At 41.6% G+C, this 22,222-nt stretch overlaps 2 protein-coding genes across 2 annotated transcripts; one reads left to right on the forward strand and one right to left on the reverse strand.

Annotated features, from left to right (window-relative positions):
• Positions 1–2,519: 2,519 nt before the first annotated feature.
• On the reverse strand, positions 2,520–3,942 carry LOC115756166 (zinc finger protein WIP6). The gene is made up of 2 exons (XM_030695863.2): positions 3,488–3,942; positions 2,520–3,032 (listed from the first exon to the last, which is right to left on the reverse strand). The coding sequence occupies exons 1-2, from the start codon at positions 3,911–3,913 to the stop codon at positions 2,544–2,546; spliced, it is 915 nt and encodes a 304-aa protein (XP_030551723.1). The 5' UTR covers positions 3,914–3,942; the 3' UTR covers positions 2,520–2,543.
• Positions 3,943–12,182: 8,240 nt separating this feature from the next.
• On the forward strand, positions 12,183–18,711 carry LOC115756566 (protein IN CHLOROPLAST ATPASE BIOGENESIS, chloroplastic). The gene is made up of 11 exons (XM_030696404.2): positions 12,183–12,602; positions 16,566–16,649; positions 17,045–17,119; positions 17,221–17,263; positions 17,344–17,401; positions 17,606–17,770; positions 17,857–17,919; positions 18,011–18,105; positions 18,186–18,267; positions 18,345–18,455; positions 18,535–18,711. The coding sequence occupies exons 1-11, from the start codon at positions 12,299–12,301 to the stop codon at positions 18,673–18,675; spliced, it is 1,221 nt and encodes a 406-aa protein (XP_030552264.1). The 5' UTR covers positions 12,183–12,298; the 3' UTR covers positions 18,676–18,711.
• Positions 18,712–22,222: the final 3,511 nt, after the last annotated feature.

A 22,222-nucleotide genomic window follows, 5' to 3' on the forward strand; every position in this document is an offset into this window, starting at 1 on the left:
CCGACTTGCTGTGTTCTGTTGGTGTCAAGGAGAGACAACGAAGAGATAAGTAAAATGGAGATCAAAGGCAACTCTCTCTCTCTCTCTCTCTCTCTCTCTCTCTCTCTCTCTATCTCTCTCTCTCAGCACCAGGCAATTGATATAGGCTTGAATACTGGCTGCCATACACAATTCACTACACGACGGGGTGTTTAATTCAAATTGGAATAGATCGTGATGGGAATACAACTGGAGGTTCTGGCAATAGAGCTTTGGCAGCAAATGCAGAAATTGGCTTTATCTTTGGCTGTGAAGGAGGCTCATCGGGGCAGGTGGCCGAGGCTGCTTGGCGGTCGTGCACAGTGAGAAGCTGTCGTGCATAGTGAACCAATGCATCCAAATGGTAAAATGAGAAAGCAGAAAAATGGGGAAAAAAAGGAAAGAAATAAGGAAAAGAAAATGAAAAAAAGCATAATGGATCCAAGCCATCCTATCCGTTTATTGCTAATGTGTTGACCTCTTGGGATGACACTTTACTAGGCACGTTAAATGGGTGTGCCGGGTCGATTTTGGGTTGGGTGAAAAAGGTATGATCCAAATTGACTCATTTAGACACAACACAAATTTAATGACTTGTACCTGATACGATTTGTACCCAACCCCATCCATTCAATAAAATACTTTCATATTTATTCATACCTATGAAATCTGTATCCACCTGGTTAACTCTCTTTAAACTCTTCGTGTGTATGTTATTAAATAAAATCATTATTTAGACTATAAGGTGCAACATTGCACAAAATTTTCAATTTTTGTGTGATTCACAATGAAGAGTAAGAGAAAGTTAGTAATTTGTAGTGAACTCATAAAATTACAGCAAGAAATAATGTGGAGGAATTTAAATTATAGTAAAATGAAATGTGAAATATTGAAGAAGAGGATTTACGCTAACCATGGTTGCAATGACTCACTCTTCGCCCTCTATGAGAAAATAATGGACTTCTCATGGGCCTGACTACTTTCGACACCCATATACAACACATTTATAAACATAGTTAACCCATATTATGACTCAGGCCATCAAATATGGGTTAAGAAATGATTCTGCAATCCATTTTGAGATGTCTACTCTTTACTTAACTGATTGGTTGTTTTGTTCCACACTCCAGATAGGCCAAACCCGATCAAGGGATGGGAAAACTCTTATCTTATACAAACTAGTTAAAGAGATTAAAAACAGGACAAAAGCTACCAAAAATTTCAAAATTATGCCTACTGTGACACATTTATCTTATTTTTTTTATGATGTGAAATTTTTCATACTTGTACCTGTGTGACATACTTATGTTCCATCAATGAGAATCTTTAAAATTCTGTCTACATGGACACCGGAAAGCAAATGGTGTTAAAATGACATCCACGTGGTTTAAGTGAAATAAAAATGATGTTATTTTGGCTAAAATTCTCTAACAAAGCTTTGATGAAAGATAAATATATCACATAGATACAAGTTTGAGTTTTTTCTTTTTTAATATCACAAGAAAATATTAGGATAAATATATGATGATGGGCATAATTTGAGATTTTTGAGTACCCAACAACTCTAACTAACTGAAAATATAAAAGAAAATCAAGACGAAATTCCAAGCATCCCACATCATCATATTTTCTTAAGTAAGTGGAAAATAAATATCACTTGTCTAAATGTAAGTCAATTCAGTGAAAGGTCAAAGTATCTTGAGCATTGCTTTAAATGGTTGTCTAAACAAGGGAAAAAAAACCCTAAACTATGCCCACAAAGACACATTTACCTAAACTTTTTCTTGTGACATCAAAAATCCTAAACTTGTATTCTTGTGACATATTTACCTTAAATATTTTTTATGACATAAAAAATCTTAAACTTATATCAATATGATACATTTACTCCAAATTATCTTTTTGTGACACAAAAAATCTCAAACTTATAGGCTTGTGACACATTTACCCTAAATTTTGAGGTTAATGTGTCACATAGATTCAAGTTTTGGATTTTTGGTGTCACAAAAAAGTTTAGGGTAAATGTGTCACACCGGTATAAATTTAGGGTAAATGTGTCGCATGAATAAAAGTTTGGAAATTTTTGTAACACAAAAAAAAGTTTAGGATAAATGTGTCACAATGAATATAGTTTGAGATTTTTAGTGGCTTTTTCCCTTTAAACAATCAACAAAATCATTGAATATTCTCTGAAAAGGTACATCACCCAAAATTATTATTAACACCCCCATCATTTTAACAGATTTGAAATTCACGATGCTAGAAATTTTTTTCTATCGCGTCAAATGGAGTTCAGACTAGCAAAAGTGACTGAGATTTCCCATGGAATATTAAGTGGACCATCATTCATCACTCGAAACTGCCACTCCTTGACATCATTAATTGCTTTCAAAACACTCTTTGAAACTGTTCATCTTTCATAGATCCTCTCTCCCTGCCCTCCCCCCCCCCCCCCCCAACTAAGACAGAAACAGTAAGAGACACTCTGAGTACTCTAATTACAACGAAAAAACGCTAATTCTGTTCTAGTAAAAGTAACCAGAAGCTTGAACCACCCTACGATAATGGTCTTCTATCGCTCTATCATCCTCTTCCTCCTCCTCCTCCTCCTCCTCCTCCTCTTCGAGCTCGCACACCTCCACGGTGTGAGGGGCGTGACCATCCCCGAACGCGCGGACGTGGTCCTTGAGCGACCGCTTGTGCTTGAAGTCAGACCCGCAGATGCAGAACCACAGCTTGCCGCAGTTCTTCTCGTGGGTCCTCCAGTCCCCGCGCACCGCGAAGGGCTTCGAACACTTGTGGCACGCAAAGGGCTTCGCGCCGTGCTTGCGCTTGTAGTGCGTCTGGAGCGTCCGGAAGTCCTTGAGCGGCCTTGATCTCGGGTGGTCGATGTTGTTCCGGCAGCCCTGGGCGCAGCAGTAGCACGGCAGCCTCAGCATAGACGATGCCGGCTTCGTGCCCTTCAGCGAGTCTGGTCCCTTCCGGTACTGCGATCCGTGGCCCCACATGTGCATCTGAAGTAGTTTTAAGTAGGTGATGAGTTGATTATATGAGTAGAATTAACATAATACAAAGATGATCGTTATATTGGCCTGGTAAAATGAGGAGCGATTTTTTGTCGGGTAAATTGAGAAGATTTGCGAAATTTGGTACGCAAAGATCTTGTTCTGTAACTTTTTCTCTAAGCATCTATATGCGAATTATGTCGCATCATTAGGTATATAGGAATTTCAGAGAATATAACAGTTAGAAATAGAATAATTATCGGGTTCCCATTCCTTGATGTCCTAAAGAGACCGCACACGTGCTGGACACATTTTCATGTAAGGAGATCTCAGGTATAAACAAAGTGCGGGATGATAATACTGCGTAATCTCCGAACATGTATTTTCACCCGAAGACTGCATCACCGATATGCATTTCAAGGACAACCAAGTAAAGTGAAAACATTTGTGACGTCGATCGAAACCTGCATGTTGTTGTATCTATTGAAGGTTTTGCTGCAGACAGGGCAAGAGAACTGGGTCGGGCCGACAAGGATCTGGGCAGGGGAAGGAATCCAGTACTTCCCTTCGATGAGATTAGGGTTTGTGCTCACTCCGCTGGTCGGCAGGCCGATGTGAAGAGCCACCGTCACGCTCTGATCCTGGTGACGACAATCATCAGCGGCCGCCGCCGTTGCTGATGGCAACGACTTGTCTTGGTTCGGACGAGGAAGATGATGATGATGATGATACAAAGGGTGCTTAGAGATGTGGTGGTGGTGGCGGTGGCGGTGATGCTGACCGGGCGGGCCGAGAGAGAGAAGAACGAATTCTTCGTCTTCCAACGAGTCGTCCTCCAAGCACGCGCTGTCGCTCGAAGAAATGCAGGTGATGAGCGAGGATGTCTGCATGTTGTGTTCGTGTGCGGTCAGGGAAAGGAAGGAAGTGAGATAGGGAGAGAGGTTCGAGGGTTATGGAGAAGATGAGCGGGGGACGAGAGAGGGGGCAATAAATAAAGGCGAACGTCATGGGTGCTTGGGTTATTATCTATCGCTATTTGTGAGTGCTCTTTTTGCGAGGGGAAAAATAGAAAATGATAAGATGGAGACAAGTCCTTGATATATTTTTCAGAGAATTCTTCAGTTTCGGAGTGCATCCGTATGGTGGCACATGTCGTTCCGATAAATATTCCTTGATCTGCTTATGTAATAATTTGAAAAGAAAAGATTTTTTTTTCCTTAAGTCGAAAGAATTTACTATCTGTTCATAAGGTAAGTCTTATAGCCGTGAAATTTTTTTGAATCTTTTATTGGTCAGAGGAGTAATTGTCGAGTGACGCTATCATTAGCCAAAGGAGGGCAATGCGCTATCAGGCACCACCATTATTCTATAATTTAATGTGGAAGTGTTCATAAGAAATTGCTTCTTCATACGCATTCTGCTCTATTATAATTTCGAAAACAAATATTATTTATATTGAGATGTGATTCATACTCCCCATCGATGGAGAAGCATGGGCTTCACTCGCCGGTGAACGGGCAAGGGTCCGAGAGAGCCGCTTTGGTGGGATTTTCAAGGGACAGTGTCTCTTGAACACCATAAGATTTTTTTTTTTAGTTTGAACTCATAATTTTTCATTAGTAATTTGAGTTTAAGCATACGAGTAGTTACTGATATATATAATTTTTTCGCTTGTAGCTTAATAATGTAACGAGAGATGCGAGGTGCTAATTATAGTGAAATTCTTTATTAGACGTAATCCTAATTTAAAGGTTAATTATGATAAAATCTCGTATCTTAATTTCTTTTTATCACTTTTTTGCGTTTTGTTTCGTTATGATTACGCGGGCAATTTAAAAGTTGTCATTATGAGTTTCGTCCTATTCAATAATACGCTAAACTCTTTGCTTTTGTGCTCGTAGAAATGCACGTGGACATGAGCAGAAGAGAGGATTGATTTGTGTCGGGATGGACGAAAATATTGACATGTTGGTCTTGGCGTGTTTGCGTGAGAAGGAGACAACGGACCGGCAAAGAAGGGCAACATTTTTTTTTTTTTTTTTGCCTTGAATCGTGTACCAAGAAACTCGCACTATCACTACACACACACACTCTCTCTCTCTTTGCTGTGATCCTCCAAAAGTTGCTCGATGCCCGAGCTCTTCATCTCTTCTTCTCTAACTCTGGTCTGCTCTCGAGTTCTTCTGCGTCTCATTTACTCTCTCTCTCTCTCCCTCTCTCTCTAGAGCCTGTCTCTCCCTCTCTCTAACCCTAGAGAGAGAGAGAGAGTGAGTGATGGAGATGTATGCATGCATGGGGCGATGTAAACTGTAGTGGGGAAGAGTTGTTGTCTCCTCTCCCAACTTCTGTTCTTCGAAATAGGCGACTGATGTCGATAGATAAGACCGTCGTGGTCTCTGCAGAGTGACTGTAATCTGACTCCTAGTTCCATGAAAACTTCAACCTGCTTTGAAGTTTTGAACTGATCACGTCCGTGCCATTAATTCCAACTTCGTACCATTCCACCAATACTCGCAGCGCACGCATTTATCTACCTATTTTGATTTGCCATCGGTTTGGCGGTCTGTAGCTTGAGAGCTTAATACGATGTTCAAGAACAGTTTTTTTCCATTCTTGATGGAACTATTTGAAGATCTCAAACCCTAGCAATTAGTTGTGGCTACGGCCATGAAATTAGGATGAATAAGCTGTCGTATAGTGGTTAAAGACTGAGCTCGTGCTTAATATAAAAGGCTGTACCATGAATCACATCTCGGTAGAAAATATTGTTGGGAGAACTCTGCTTATTAGATTAGTTTACGAATAATGAAAACATATATTAAGCTCGTGGAATCAAAGAAACACATCGAAGTTTAAGTGTATTTAGTGTTGGGCAAAAATCAAAATAGACCAAGAACCGTCCCGACCGGATATAACCGGCCAATTTTGGGTGGTTCTCGCCTCAACTAGTCCTATTTTCGATTCCAATAACTTGAAGCCAGTGAATATTGGTCAAATATCAAATGTGGACCCACCCAACTGGACTGCCTGAACTGGAACAGATGGGCCCACTCGAGAACCATACTAGTTAATTTGCATCATACTATGACACAACGAAGAATTTGTCAATTGGGGAAAATTTTGAAATAGCGCCTTAGTAGATAGATAAACAGACGAAATCTTGGAATGACGTTGCTTCTCACCGATTAATAGCTTCACCATGATGGCATTTTCTCGAGTTTCTCTGCCTAATCGGCCCTTCGTGGACGGTTACCAGCTCTAATTGTGGAATCGGCCCTTCATGCGCAGTTCCAAGGTGGGAACCGAGGTACATTTATCCGAGTGTCACATACGAACGATAACTGAAATCACCTACGGCAACTGTGTCATAATCTTTTCTTTGTTTCGTCTGTCCTTGTTTTTGGGCGGGAAAAAAGAAAAACAGCAACGACAGCCCTAGTTTATGAAAACGACAGAGTGATTAATGAGAGATTTCGTCATCGGTCAAGAAAGGATGGGAATGTGTCCTTTTGCGAGGAAGAAATGGGAGTGAATGAGAATCCGGGAGTGGGAGAGACATTTCCGGGGACGCTTTAATGGTCATCTTTGGACATAACATGCAGAGGTTCCATCTTCGTGAAAAAACATGGAAAATCACAACTGCACTGAAAAAAGTGGAGGAGGGGGGAAGATGTCGCCATCTTTTCGCATTTCACCAAACTCCAGTTGCCTTAATGAAACAACAGTTTCAATGCGAAGTCGTTTTCATCACCCCCAGAAACAGACCAAAAAAGTTTAACGAATAAAGCAATTTTGTAGCTTCTTCCTTTCAATAAGTACTTGACGCAATATTGATATTTGCATGTCAAGCTAATTTGATGTCTTTTTTATCAACCATATATTTTTATTTGATTAGTAAAACGAGGCGACATTGGTATGACATCTAACATAAAATGCTTTCTTGTCCTTTAGCATTCATGATGTAGTAATTTTTGGAGCAGGATTTTTCATTATTTATTATTGTACCGAAAAAGATACAAAATGGACATAAATAACGTGTATACATATTGCGGTGAGATTAATCAGGTTCATAGCACGGTAGATCATACTTTACGATGCCGATTTTCGTACGTTTGTCCTCCCTTTTTCTTAAAACACGGCCTTATCCTCGTAGAACATAGTGAAAGTAGTCGTAAAAGGGCCAAAAAAACAAAAACCTGGTGGCGGTCAACGTCATGGCGTGGACGGGTCCAATCAAGCGGTTGGTGGGGCCCAAAGCTCTGATTAGACACGTCATGAAACTCCAAACATTTGAAGGGATTCTTGTAACCATCCCATCAATGTGCTTCCATCTCTAACTCACATCTCATCTCATCCTCCGAGAGAGAGAGAGAGAGGGAGAGAGGGAGAAGGTACACAAACGCAACAGTGTTTGGACAATGGGGACAAAAACCCAAGAAGTACCAGGTTTTGGTCTGCTTCTGCTCGTCAAAATCTGCCATTTCCACCGCAGAATCCAATCTTAATTGTCTCCCCACTTCACCTGGTGGCTTCAGCAATTGGTGCTTGCCTAATCAGTACATTAAGGCCTAAGCTTGATGAGGCTTCTGCTCATGCATGCTTAAACAGATCCACAGTTTGGGGTTCGGCTATACAAAAAGAATGAACAGTGGTTACATCCTGTCTGATGGAAAAAAAAAACTCTTCGGTGCTCAAGACAATCATTTGGTATGATCCATTAACCAGTTTAAGGACATCTGTTTTGCATCTTGGAAGGATTTAGTTGACTCTGAAACTTCGCTTCTTCTCTAACGGGTTCCAAAGAAAAAGGTCACCGGCGCTTAATATCGTGTTGTTCCAGCTTCCGAGGTCGATGATGCTTAAATAAAGCTCGCAAGCCGAAGCTACTGAATCCAATTATGGACATGGTGATTGGCATGACGACCTCCGTTCGAGGTTCGGAGGCGACACTCGACCACTCCGGAGAAGAGAGAGATGCTAGACGAGGGTCACTAGCTAAGACACACGGACACTCTTCGAGGCCTCCATGTCATGTCGGACATCGACATGCGTCCGACACTCTTCGACATGTGGTCAAAGTGATCTGACGCGTGACCAACACTCCATGTCGTGTTGCACGTCGTGTGTCGGTGCTACATAGGTCACTAGTATGGTGGCTCGGACAGAAGACACGAGAGAAAGATGAGATAGGTTGATAAATAGAGCTAATTTTTCCTTTTTCAGGATTAATGGGCGCTGTATAACTTGGGCAGTTAATCTTATAGAAGAGAGTGAGATGCCAAATTCTCAAAAAAGTAAATTTCAGGTGTTAATTTAGGTCATGAATAGAGAAAGGGTCTTCCATCCAATTCGGGAAAATCTACGTGGACTGTTAGAAACGGGGAAAGGTGAAGGAGGACTGAAGTGGCTATAACCCCCTTTGCAACCCTATGATATTACCTCCATGAAAAAGCTAATGTTAGAGTAGACTTTCAACGGGAGTTGGCAGTAGGGGTGTCCCGCTGCGTGCCATGTTCCCCCGGCACATCCAAAAAGTAGCTCCTCATCCTTTCCAAGCCTTGCATGTACAAATTTTGTAGATTCTTTTACCAAGAACGATAGATTTAGTGCAATAATAGATAGAATAAAGAAAATAAATTGAACATTGAATTTACGTGATTCCGACATATTTTTTCAAAAAAGCAACATAAATATCGAATTAAATTACTTTTGAGGAAAACGACACAAATGGCTCAATGAACTTTGGTCCCATTTGCAATGTCATCTATAAATTTTTAATATGTTCGACGCGGTCCTTGAACTTTAGACCTATGTCATCCCAGAACTTTTGACTTATTCAATACGGTCATTGATCTTTTGGTACATGTTCAATTGAGTTGCCGGACTATATGAAAATATTCTATGTTGATTGTGAACCCGAGTCAATAGAATGATAACATTGGATATCTTCGATATAATTTAGGGATTAGATTGAATATTTACCAAAATTTCAAGAATCACATTGAACAGGTTAAAAGTTCGGGGATGGCGTTGCAGATTGGTTTAATATTCATGAATCACATTGACCAAATTAATAGTTGGAAGACGACATAGCACGTTGGGCCAAAGTTTATGAACTATTTGTGTCATTGTCCCCTACTTGTTTGGTCTAACACCCGCCTTTACCATGGATAATATTAATAACTATGTGTGTTGTTAGTTAGTACTTTGTGGTAATAGGGATTTCTGAATTCAGTCACCATGTCTTCGCCAACTTTTTTTTTTTTTTTTTTGTGTCCATTTATTCGGTACCCTCAATGCCAACTGAAACGCTCCACCGCTTTCTCTGCAGAGAAATACATATCGGCTTTCCCTCTTTCTTGAAATAGTGGCCATTGGAATGTGCAGCGACGCTGGAGGAGATAAGAGATGTGCAGAATCAGGAAGAGAGCACCAAACAAAAAACACTACTGTAGCTCAGGCATCGTTTGCTTCCAAACTTCGGTGCTCGTGCGCGAAAGACTCCGCCAACACTTGCCAAGTTCTTCGACTCGTTTCACGTTGAGCGAAAGATCAGTGATCACTCCCCCCAACCGGGACGGACCATGTGATGGGACAAAGCCTCTTACCCCTCGTGACTCTACACGACAGCAATTATGGTCACGTGGGCTCTCTCTCTCTCTCTCTCTCTCTCTCTCTCTTCCTTATCCCTTTTCATTGCCCTTCTCTTCCCCCCACCCCCATGCTTCCTTGCTGGGTAAATTGTTCTTCGTTGAGTTCTTGAACCGAGCTTCGTATCCACGTGACGATCCGGCACGAGTTAAAAAACGATCCCAAGTGCGCCAAGGAGAGCAGCTTTTGAGCCATGAGGGGCTTCGGTCTGCACGTGAAGTTGATCGTCTTTGGTGCCATGTGGTTCAGTTCATCCCCTCCTCCATTCATCGCTTTCTCTCTCTCTCTCTTTCTCCCTTTGCTTTCCGAACTTCATGACCAGAAGGGTTTCCAAAATCTACGTGATTGGTGAAGATGGTGGGCCTGTCGTAGAGGGCCGAAATGAGCTGAGATGGAGCCTCCCCAAGCCCATGTACCAGAGGCTCGTCGGGCTTGTGATCAGTGTGCCACGTGAACTTTTGGATCTTTTCAGCGGAAAATTTACTAAGTTCAACTGAAAAAAAAAAAAACAGTTGTCCTGGTGGCATGTCATATTGGCGTACTAATAAGGAGGCGATTTGATTATGCAAAAAACAGTTGGAGGACTAAATTGAACAAATAACTATACTTAGTTGACCAATTATGTAACACTTCACGGAAAAGAGCTCCTAATTTCATCAAAATCACTGTCGTACCATGATTTGGCTTTAAATGAAAACAGAAAAAGATAAGCTTACTGAATATATTCCATCTTCCTCATCACCTAAATACGCTTTTTGCACAAAAATTTAAAGAGTTGGTTAGCTATTAAACGGATGAGATTTTGGACTACAAGATGCTTCAAGTTCGATTTCTACTCGAGACAATCACAAGGCGACAAGTATTTTTACTATTGACTTGAAATATTAAGTGCGCGAATGACAACCATTCTCTTCGGGGGGCTCGATTTTTGGCCAGAAATAGAAAAAATTATTTCTATTCCCTAGACGAGTTTTTGAACAGAGACACGCGTTCGATAATGACACGAAATTTCTATTTTCGAAACATAAATCCGTTCAATAACCACATAAAATTTTTTACAATTGGGTGACGAGAGGATGAAGACAGCAGACGGCGACGGACGGATGGAAACCGGTGGTCGGCGTTAGGCAATCGCGACCGGCATCCGATGAACGACGGTCGAAGACCGGAGACAAGCGGATGGGATGCGAGAGAGAGGGAGGTCAAATGCGAGAGAGAGGAAGTGAGTAACGAGGAGAATTCTTATTTCTGTTTCTTCTCCCGAAGTAAAAAATGTTAGAAAATTTTCACTTCTCATTTACGGACCAAAATTTATCCCGAAAATAGAAAAATGAAATTACATTATCAAATGCGTTTTTGTTTCAAACATGTTTTTCTGAACAGAAATATAAAAAAGAGAGAGAGAAAAAAAAAATTTGTGGTCGTGGGCGCCCTAAATAACTCACTAGTCCTCACGTGTTCTTGGGTGATCGCATATTTTTTTCTTTCCTATTACAATATAATAAACTGGCCCTCACGGGTGCGCCACGTGTTTGCTGCTTTTTTGCACTTTTGAAATTTTTGTAAATAGATAAATAATGGGAACGTTAAGACCGCGCTATCAAAAATGCCTGACCTGTCCCGAACCAATTGAACTGCCCCTCACGAACGAAGAAAGGCATGTGGCGGAATGAATTCGTATTTTCGGCTGTAGCATCGGTCCATTCTCGATTTGCAAATGTTCGGAAAACATCTATCATCCTCATTTGTATGTGTAGATAATGAGACTGTAAGATCACTATCAACTCATCTCAAGATTGTTAAACTAATTAAGTAAAAGGCTTAGCCTAATGCATAAATACTCTTTAGGGACAGGCAATTAGCTTCTGTTGTTACAAGCAATCAGCGATGATATCCAAAATTGATCCTATATCAAATTAAACACGAGTATCTCGTCGCCTAGGTGCCTATTTATGTTTGACTCCAAAGTTTGCATCGATCGGCAACATCATCCGAGAGCTGAAGATATTGGATTTGCCGGCATCTCGTGCCATCTCCTCCCATTGGCCTCCTTCTACCACGAAAATGTTCCCTTATTCTACGCGTCGGATCCTCGATTTGCAATTAGGGAAATGCATCGATAATGTCGAGACGAGACGACTTGTCTCAAATTATTTCTCGATAAGCCGACATGGCCGACGGTGGTGATCACGTCGGCGGGTCTACTCTAGCCATCGCAACCGGACATTCATATACCGGGCAGGCCGAAGTTACAGGCCGAGACTATCTCGGCGCATATCGGCCATTTTAAGCCAACTAATAGGCCAAGTCCCTTGCTGGTTTGATTCAACTCCCGAATGCCGTTCTAACAACATTATAGATGCATTTAACATGCATTTCTCCACTCCAGGACCACTTCTGCGCGCCTTTGATCCCAAGTTACGCCGGAACACAATTCAATTAAAACCACAGACTGATCCGACTGGCCGTCTTGACTCGGCCCAGCAAAACTGAAGACCACCTGATCTGGGTAAAGAAAAAGTGAGAGTACGTGGATAACGTCCCACAAATCCTATCCTACTCGCTCGCCTCGCTCACCCTCGTACCTGCAAGTTTCGTCCTGCGTCAACAAGAAGAAGAGCGAAATGTCCATCTTCGCCGTATACGGGACTCGTGTCCCCGTCGCGCCCTCGCCTCTCGCCGGCTCCGCCTCTTCCAAGGAGGCCCCCAGAATCGCCGGCGGTGAGAGCATCAGCGGGGGAGGGATGGGTTCGACTGTAGAGTGCTCGTCGAGGCGGAACAAGAAGGCCACCGCGCGCCACATTGAGACGAGGCCCCGAAAGTCTCAGGCTTGGGACATTCGGCGCAAGCCCACCGTCTACGCGTTTCTTCCTCCCCTCCCTCCTGACTGGACGCGCGCCTCTAGTGGTGGCGGCGATGACGCTTCCGGTACTGCATCTTCTTCTTCTGGTTTTTCTTCTCCTGTTAAGGCTCCACCCACCAACTAGTTCGAGCTTGTTAAAAAGATGCCGCTTTATGTTTGCCTTTGATATTATGACATTTTGGTGTTTCGTTATTGGGTACCTCGTCTGATATTGGTTTCGAGTCGGTATATGCTTGATTGTTTGGTTAGGTGGTTGTGCTGATTAGTCACAACCTGTTTGATGATATTCTCGTTAGCGTGAATTGGGACAAGGCTCAGTTAAGGTTTTGAATTTTATGCGTCCCGTGAAGTTCCTGGCAAGTGATACCTGTTAAGACTTGTAGATAAGTTTGTGCGTTAAGGGGCAGCTGGACGAATTAGCATTTCGAGTTCATCATCATAACAGGATGCAACTTGCGGTGGTTATTGATTGTGAAGAGTAGGTGAATAACCAGAGATTTTATGGAATTTAGAGCATAGTAAGCTACCCAAATTGATTCTTGTGTTTTGTGAAGGCACAGCTTTTCCTTTGTTGCTATTGAATCATCAGAAAAGATTCTTGTCAGATACTTGCTTACCTGCCATTTCATATGCTCTGCTTGAACACTAGCAGTGGTTTATTTTTATTCATCTTAACTCCATTGATGTTGTAACTTGACATGGATCTTCTTGTCGATCTATGTTAACCAATTGTGTCTATATCAGACGTGTCCTTTTTAGAAGGCTTCTTACTAGAAATCTTGTGAACTAAATCTAGATGTTGTAAGGTTATGCTCTAGGAAGAACTTGACTGTGGCATGGTTGGTGGTATTCTGAATGTATAAATATGGGTGTATTTGAACCCAGTAAACAATCTGAAATTACTGTCAAGCTGTCCAACATTCGTTTCTCTTCCTTGGAATGGGAAAAGAGAAAAGAAAAGCCCAATTACTCCAAGGTCATAGTTGAGGAGAAATAATGTGGCCTAGATCGACATCCATTCCGTTATAAGCGAGAGGAGCGTACATCCACAGCTCATCTGAGCTCAGGAGCCAAACCAAGACAACAGCACATACTAAGTTAAAGTTATGTGTATTTTCCGAACTACTTGTGTGATCCAAATTTTGTTTATTCTCACCTTAATCTGAAGCTGCAAGAATTTCACACGGTGAATTGCCTCCTCAAGCATTGTGCTAATGTCGACCTGCCACAAAATGCACATAAGCCTGGTGTGACTTGCATTTCAACTCTGTCCTGAAAATATATAGAAGCTACTAAAAACTTCATCGGGGATGCTACCTCCCTTGGTTCCATTAGGAACAGGTTTTGTAGAATTCTCAATAGTTTGTTAATCCTTGCTCTACGTATCTGTGAAATTGGAAGGCAAAGATTAGAGAACAATCATATCAATGTACAAAACAATGAGCAAGGGAAACATGTTTCCGGGAAGAAGAACTGATTAGCCTTGCATAGAGGCTTTGAGGATTGATCGCTGAACCCCTAGTAAGCTTTGATCCCCCCTATGTTCCCATTTTCAGTAAATGCTGTTGATGCCTTGAATGGTGGAGTTAGTTCTCCATCGAGCTCTCCAGAATTGCCGTCTACCCTGTTGCAACTGCTAGACCTATTTGGTCTAACATTACTTTCATCTCCGTCGTCGTTCATTAGACGGGAGCTTCTTTGCATTTGTCGGACTGTTAATTTTCTTTCTCAGCTGCGTATAATAAGATTGTTCGTGAGGAATAATTATAAACAGAATAGATCCACTTGCAATTATGACAATCATCTGAGAAGCAGAATATTTAGATACAAAATGGAAGCTTACATCTCTTGAAGTGCAAGGTTTCTTCTTCTTATTTTCTGACACATCAATGCAAGTAGAATGTCCTGCTCCAGCATAAATATTGTCTAATCTAGAAGACCTTCTTTCAAACTGCAAATGCATAAGAGCATGCTAGCATCTGCTGGCTGATTATTACCCCAGCATCCTCTTCTTTCACTGTGCATTTCCTTCAAACACTCAACTTCTTCCATCAGAGTGCCACTCAACTCCGCAACAAAGGAGTTGCTATTGTTACCATCCTTATAGAAAGAATTGGAGAAAGCATCAAAGTAGGAAGAGATCTCATTAGCTAATGGCATGTGGTCATTGGAACTGATTCCCTTTCCACGCTCTGTGCTAGTCACAACAAAATAGTTGTTCTTGCCTGTATAGTAGCTGCTCTCTTGAGAAACAGTTTGCGGGTCTTGGTTGTGAACTAGAGGATTATGCGAGTTTCCACTCATTCCTGCAGAGCTGGTATAGAGTTCAGGATTAGTGGAAAATCGGGATTTATGGGAAAAGGTGGGATTTGGAAGTTGTACTTGGTATCATGCTCGTGCAAAAATGGGTACTGGCCGGGACATATTTTGTGAAATCAACAAGCTCCTCAGTGGATGTGAATAAGCTCAAACAATCCCATTCTTCATCGGTAGAAGCCCCTAAAGTTAGGGCTGTCAGAAAAAGCCCGACCTGAACCAAAATTTTCTGGTATTTTCGGTCGGGTCGGGTAATCACCTAAAATTGTGGGCATTGTAAAGATTTCATTTTGGGTCGGTCACAAACCCGAATCGAACCGAAATATCAAGTCAAAATCAAAAGTTTCCCAAACTGATTCTTTGCCTTCGCAAAACCCTAAATTCACTAAGCTTGTCTCTTCTGTTGTCTCCACCTCCCTCTGCAAGTCAAACCCTAGCTTCGCAAAGCCTGTTTCTTCCGTTATCTCCTTCACAAAGCTTGTCACTAGCCATCGCCTTCTCTTTTGGCTCTTGCATATGGAATTCCATGGACCGAATCATGTCGAGACGTTGGGGGCTCTTATCAACTTTAAAAAATATAGAAATGTCAATGGATGCAGTTGCAGCATGATGTGAGAGATCGCAGAGCAAAGAAGAAGAAGAAGAAGAAGAATGAAGGTTCGGGTTTGTGACCCGACCTGGAACTGAAATCTTTATAATACTAGGTATTTTAAGTGATTACCCGACCTGAAGAAGACCCGAACAGGAAATATCCGAAAATTTCGGTTCGGGTCAGGCTGTTTCGACAGCCCTACCTGGCGCAACCCTACTTCCCCTGTGATGCGCTAGAGCTACTGTCAAATGCTCTTTCTCTTCTTCTGGTACTCTCTCCCTCTCTCTTGTGGTGAATTTTGCCTTGCTCCACAATTTCCGAATTAAAACTCTCAAATGAAAGATCCATTTCTCTGTTAGTTAAGCTTTGGATGGTACTGAAGTAAATTCACCGCGTTGATTGAATTCTGCTGCATTCGGACTACTTAGTGTGAACCCCCGATTTTTTTTCACCGTCTGATTCTCATTATTAAGGGGGAAGGCAATGCAGATGTGGTAATGCCGGCCTTTAGTTTTTGACTCTTTCGTGTTGGACCAGGACCAAGTCCATGGTTCGTAATGGGATTGAGTTGAGCTATCTGTCTTTTGAGCGAGTGTATTGGAGTAGTAGCATCTTCGAGAATAGGGAGCATGTGCAACAGAATAACAATACCTTTCATTCAAGCTCGACTTTATGCTTTGGCCGACAATGACAATGGACTATTATTAATAAAATGACTTAATTTTAACTAAGGCAACAACACTACACTCGCTGCTAATTTGTTCAACGCTGAAGAATAGCAACATGAAGTTGAACTTCTAATCACTATGTTTAAGTTTTCATTAGTTATAGCATGTATGATATACTTGCTGATGGTTCATTCTTGAGGTTGGGCTCAATTATTTTCTGAAAGATTTGGTTTAGTCGATTCCATACTATCAACGCTAAGCACCTTCCCTTTTGGTGTTGGGTTCGAAAACTGACATATTTGCAATCCAATCTCGATGCTTTAGAAAATGATAAGTTTGTATTATGAAATTTTTTCCCTTTCATTGTTGGATTGTTATTGTCTTTACTCTTATTGTTCTCTCTTTTTCATTCTTAAGCTGAGTTGCTTGGGAGTTTGTGAATCAAAATGCAGGTCATTTATCATTCATCAAGGATGTAGCTGCCACTGAACCTCCTAAGCGTCTTCATCACCTGCTAAAAGTGCTTCATGCAAGAGGTAGCTTTAAGTCAAAACTTCCTCCCTTGGATTGATGATGTGTTGCTCATGGTACATGAGGAAGTTCATATTTTTTGCTTTGTGGAGACGATGATTTCAAATACAGGGCATAACTCATATGGAGTGAAACATGTCATGGCTCCTCATTTGTATTGATCCACCTTTGAGTAAGAAATCACCTAGTTATATGAGGAAGAAGGGATACTTATCAAATAACAATTATCCGAGGAAGGGATGATTACTCTTTTCTGATGCCACTCTCCCTGTGTCCTAGAGTCTAATTGAGATGATTCTGAGAAAGTTGGACATAGTTCATTAACGCCATAAAATGGATCAAAAGGCAAAGTGTTTCAACAGAACCTATCCTTCTGATAATTAAAACTCTTTGCTTGCAGGTGAAACGATAGTATCTCCAGGATCTAGGCAGGGGTTGATTCCCCTAGTTATTCCTCTGGCGCAAAATCTTTCAGGTAGCGTATGTAGTTTGTTTTGAGAGTAAGTACTTTGTTTCTGGGGCCAGCAACTCATGAAGCATCATCACTTTAATGATGGAATTATTGGTCTGAATTAGGTGGTGTTATTGGATTGCTGAGGTGGCCAACAGCCCCACCTGGGTAAGATACTGTAACTGGTGGATATTAGAAAGTTTGTAGCTCTTACACACCATACTGCGGTTCATTGCCATTCATCACAGGATGGAGATGCCGATTGTTGAAGTCCGCAAGCATGGCGTATGGCTATTAGCTAAGAACGTAATACATTGAGCTGCAAGATTCAGTTTATGCATAAATATATAGGTCATCATGTTGTCTCCAGTATCTCAGGGTTATACACTTCTGCTTATTGGTACTATGTAAAAGCCATGCAGTCCATGAGTTGAGCTCTTGCTCTCCCTCTTACCACAATTGTTTGAAATTGGTGAAAGAAGCTCAGCATTTTTAGCTTCTGCAGAACAGGTTGATCAATATATTCATAGGATTCTTGTTGAAGAAGATGCCAATTCACAGAATGGTAGTGATGAACTCTACCGTGCTTCATCTGAGGCTGGTAAGGAACTTTACAACAAGGGTGATTTTGCAAAATCTCAGATTAAGAATCTTGAGGTGTATCTCTTGAAAGAGGTAAGCAAACAAGAAAGTGAGTTAGCTTTCACTTTACACTGAATGCCTTTGATTCAATTTTTTTCTTCTGTTTTGTCTCTTTCCAGGTTGGTATGTTTCCAGATGTCTTAGAGCGCAAGGTGACTCGCCACTTTGACGAGGGGGATGAAGTGGGTTCCTTCCAATTTATCTTTGTATTACCATATTTTTCGTATTGTCTGTCAGTGGCATCACTGTGAACATCATAATCCTGTGTGCAAGGTTTCAGCCATGGTGACTGGAGAGTTCTATACAAAGAAAGATCTCTTTCCAGGATTTGGACGTCCTTTTGCCTTTTATGCGGAGATTTTACTACGGTTTGTTAATTCTACTTTATTCACATGCTACTTTCCTATTCTCTCTTTCTCTCTCTCTAGAAATTCTTCACGCTTGGCAGAGTTGGACGGGCCTCGGAAGCTAAAGATGCTGCCAGGGTGGCTCTAAAGTCGCCATGGTGGACATTAGGCTGCACATATGAGGTATGCTTATTCATTGTTATGAACCCATTCTATTTCACTGCCTGTTGTGCTTGTTGTGAGAATGTCGGATGGTTCAGGAAGTTGCTCAAATAGCACAATGGGAGGATGAACAAATAGAGTACATCAAAGAAAAAGTGTCAGAAGAGGGAAAAGAAGAGGATATCAAGAAGGGCAAGGCACCTGCACAGGTATCTCGGATAATAGAAGGAGATTCTTGTTTGATTGGTTGATTTTGCAACCTAAGGAGTAAAAGTCATCGGAATGCAGGTCTCTTTGGACGAGGCTGCTTTCTTGCTAGATTTGGCTTCTATTGAGGGGACCTGGTCAGATTATCTTGAGCGAATCGCTGAATGTTACAAGGAAGCGGGATTCGATGATATAGCCAAGTTTGTTCTGTACCGGGATTGAGAACACATCGATATGTTGCTTTTATAAAGAGAAATCCATTGACACCCTGTATCATGGATTACTTTCTGGGTTACTTTCGTGTTGTTTAATAACATGTGGTCTTTCAGTTTATATTTCTGAAAAAGCTTTAGATCTTTACCTTTGGCAATGGAACCGAAGTTCTATGTCATTTTGAAAATAACCAACAAGCTCTTCTTATCGCAAGGTAAACCTGAAATCAAACATTGTGCAACTCTTTTCCTTCATTGAACCAGCGGCCATTCAAAATTCCGGAAAGAACATGATGGGAAGTGTAGAAGAATCTCCTCCAAAGCAAGGGAGCTTTCGTGGGAAAAATCTAATCGAGGTTAAATTCTTAGACTGTTCCGTGCAATGCGTTTTAGTTAGCGAGCACTGCGAGAACAAAACATATGAGTTTCTGAATCCAAAATATTCTAAAGAGGCAAAGAGGGTGTACTTAACCAGTTTGGAGGGAGGGTCTTTCTACGTCGGGCTTTGGCGGCCCAATCTGCAAGTCACCTCGCGGGGACAATGGATGACTTCCAAAGATTTCAGCTGGACCAAGTTCCGCTGACATTCTTTCTTAATATGGCGCAAAGCCGCTGGGCTTTCAATTTTACCCGAGATGAACTCCACGACCGATAGATAGGCTATCGGTCTCCACTTCAGCGCACATATTACTCTAAAGACTTCAGATTAGTTTCCTCGAGCAAGTACAGAAGGGCGCCTCTCATTGCATTTCTAGGGGTTTAGCGCTCAGAGCAGAGAATGCATGTACCATTTTCGCGGATCCAGCCATCATCACACCGCTCGAATCGCGGCAAACCCCAGCAATAGATCCTTCCAAAGCTCCGTTGAGCCACGAGCCGTCAATGCTAAGCTTAAGGAACCCTCTGGCCAGCGGCGTCCACTATACAGGTAAGCTAGCCTGACTTTTACGTCGATTTAATGTTCCTGGGTTCCATCTAACGAAGTTTTTGTTCAAAGCTTGTCCACGATTCAGGAACCCTCGGGGGCCCTAGTCTCCATGCTCTTTTGTACATAGTGTTCTGGCCCTTCTGGGTGGGTACAAAGAAGATGAAGACTGGCTTGAGTTGAAACGAAGATTTGCGCGACACGTTCTATTATACCCGCTCTTTACTGTGTAGGAACCTGGTTCGTTCCCCTGATCCAAACTAGTTTTCGTCTGCTCTCGGTGGCAAACTGATTAGCATGGAAACAGTCTTTCCCTATGTACTCTTCACATAGGTTATTCAGTTTATGTTCATTCCACTCTCTTGTATCCTGAATAATCACTTTCGCCACTAATTAAGGGTCTTCCCTATTTGCTGGGCCACCAATCAAACCGGTTAATCACCGTTTATCTTCACGAATATTGATTGGTGCCCCATCTCCCAAAGACCATTTAACTTGAAGCTAAAATTGTATCTCTGCCCATGAGCAAACTTTGCCAACCTCACGAAGGACGAGACCCTTTCCCCGCTTTCTAAAGATCGCCCCTAGGGATAGATAATTTGAAGAACTTGGCTCCATAAGGCTGAAGGGGATTGTGAGAAACTCCGTGCTTGCTTGCCCAACATGGCTTTATTAAAGGTAATAAGGTCTTTAAAACCCAATCCTCCGCAATCTTTCCTAGATTTCAAAATTACCCATTACTTCCGATGCATACTATCTTTAGGCTCGTTTTGTTCTCCACCAAAAGGATGCAATTTTTATATTCAATTGCTTTGCAATTTGAAATGGGGATCTCAAAAAATGACATTGCATAATGGGGTAATGTTTGCATTACTGTTTATCAAAATTTCCTTGCCTGCTTTCAACATCAATTTCTCCATCCATGCAAACATCTATTTCTTTGATTGGCATATGTCTTCTCAATGATCAAAACTCTCAACTCACGTGCCACATTGCTTCTCAAATTCAGTGGGCAACCACGACCGAAGGATATGCCTGATTCATTCGGATTAATGGCTTGACTCGTCGCAAAGCAATATTAGTTTAGAGTAATAGCCAAATTCTGACATTCCATAACTGCCCCATCCATGAAAAAGATAGCATCATCAGCGGATAATAAATTCGAGAGTGTAGGTAGAACCTGTTCGGCTTCATCCCTCTAATGCTCCCATCCTCAGTTGCTTTTGTTCATAAGCCAGGAGAGAACGTCGATCATCATAATGAACAGGTATGGAAACATTGGATCTCCCCACCTTATTCCACGTGAAGGTTGAAAATTTTTGCGAAGGTTCTTCGTTCGCTTTCACACCACAAGAAACAGCGGAGATGCATTGCATGACCAGAGATCCCATCTATCGCAAAAACACATCTGACCCAACCAAAAAAAAAAAAAAAATTCAGGTTCTCAAGAAGTCTCAGCTTGTAATGCACGGCAGCGAAGAGAAAAAGAATAAAGTGCTTCCGGTACGGTCACTGGAAAATTATTTTGGCGAGCGGTTTAAAAAAAGTCAAAAGGACCTTTTTGGTCATTCAGAGGAGAGTGAACGCCACGCTCTACCGGGGAGCAAGTAGCTTCACGAACAATAAGGGAATGTTGGGGCCCGATGAGGTTGTAAGAAATAAATTCGCGTTGGCCCTTGGAGAGCACGAAAAGGCCACAGACCGTGTCCGAAAAATCAATCAGGCGGCGTCCTCTCTCTCTCTCTCGATTCCCTTTTTGCCCCCAGGCTCGGTATATTCGCCTCCATCAGGACCGTTGGCATTGTTAACTCCCACGAGCTCTCTCTTCAACTTTTTTTTTTTTGTCTCTTTCTTTTCTTGTAATTCCATTTCCCACTTGATAGCTGGTGAATGGCGGATCCACAAAGGATTATAGAATTTCGAAAATCAGTTTTATAAGGGTCGGTTGTAGAGATAATCCCTCGCATTGATCTTCGGTGTAAAACGCATTTTTACAAAATCCGTAACCCCCCGTCTTCCATTCCTATTGGAGAACATTATCCAACATGTGATTATCCAGATCTAAGATGAATTGGCGATTGAGATGGATAGGTGACACAAACTATGTGCTATATAAACATCCCTTTTTATTTTTTTTCCTTTTTAGTACTTTGCTCATCCCTAAAGGACAGTACAAGTGATAGATGTGTGTGTTTGTCTCTTTCGCTTGACTTGGATTGAAATCGCCGCACTTATGTTTACCCTTAGGAATTGCGCTAGTCAAGGAGATATTGTCATGTAGACTAAAACGTGGTACGTTCGAACTTGATGCCATAGTTATGATAGTAAAAGTAAAACTCGAGGATTTTAATTCTAGAGTATTTTTTTTTTGTAAGTATAATATTGAAAGAAGAGCCAAGATTATTGCTAACTAGTCTGAGAAAGTTCTTGTGGAATGTTATGGAAGTAAGTAAAAGATGAGGCGAGTCATCCCACCCTTCCCAACACAAAATTAATAGAGGAAATTTGCGGAGGCTACATTTTTGTACCTCCAGATAAAATAAAACATCCAAATTTTCTCACCCAATAATTCTCATCCTTAATTTCCAAAACCTACAAGTTGTACTCTTGTTTTTTGTGTCAATCCAAGTTG

The sequence above is a fragment of the Rhodamnia argentea genome, chromosome 6 (assembly GCF_020921035.1).
Source record: "Rhodamnia argentea isolate NSW1041297 chromosome 6, ASM2092103v1, whole genome shotgun sequence".
Classification (NCBI taxonomy): Eukaryota; Viridiplantae; Streptophyta; class Magnoliopsida; order Myrtales; family Myrtaceae; genus Rhodamnia; species Rhodamnia argentea.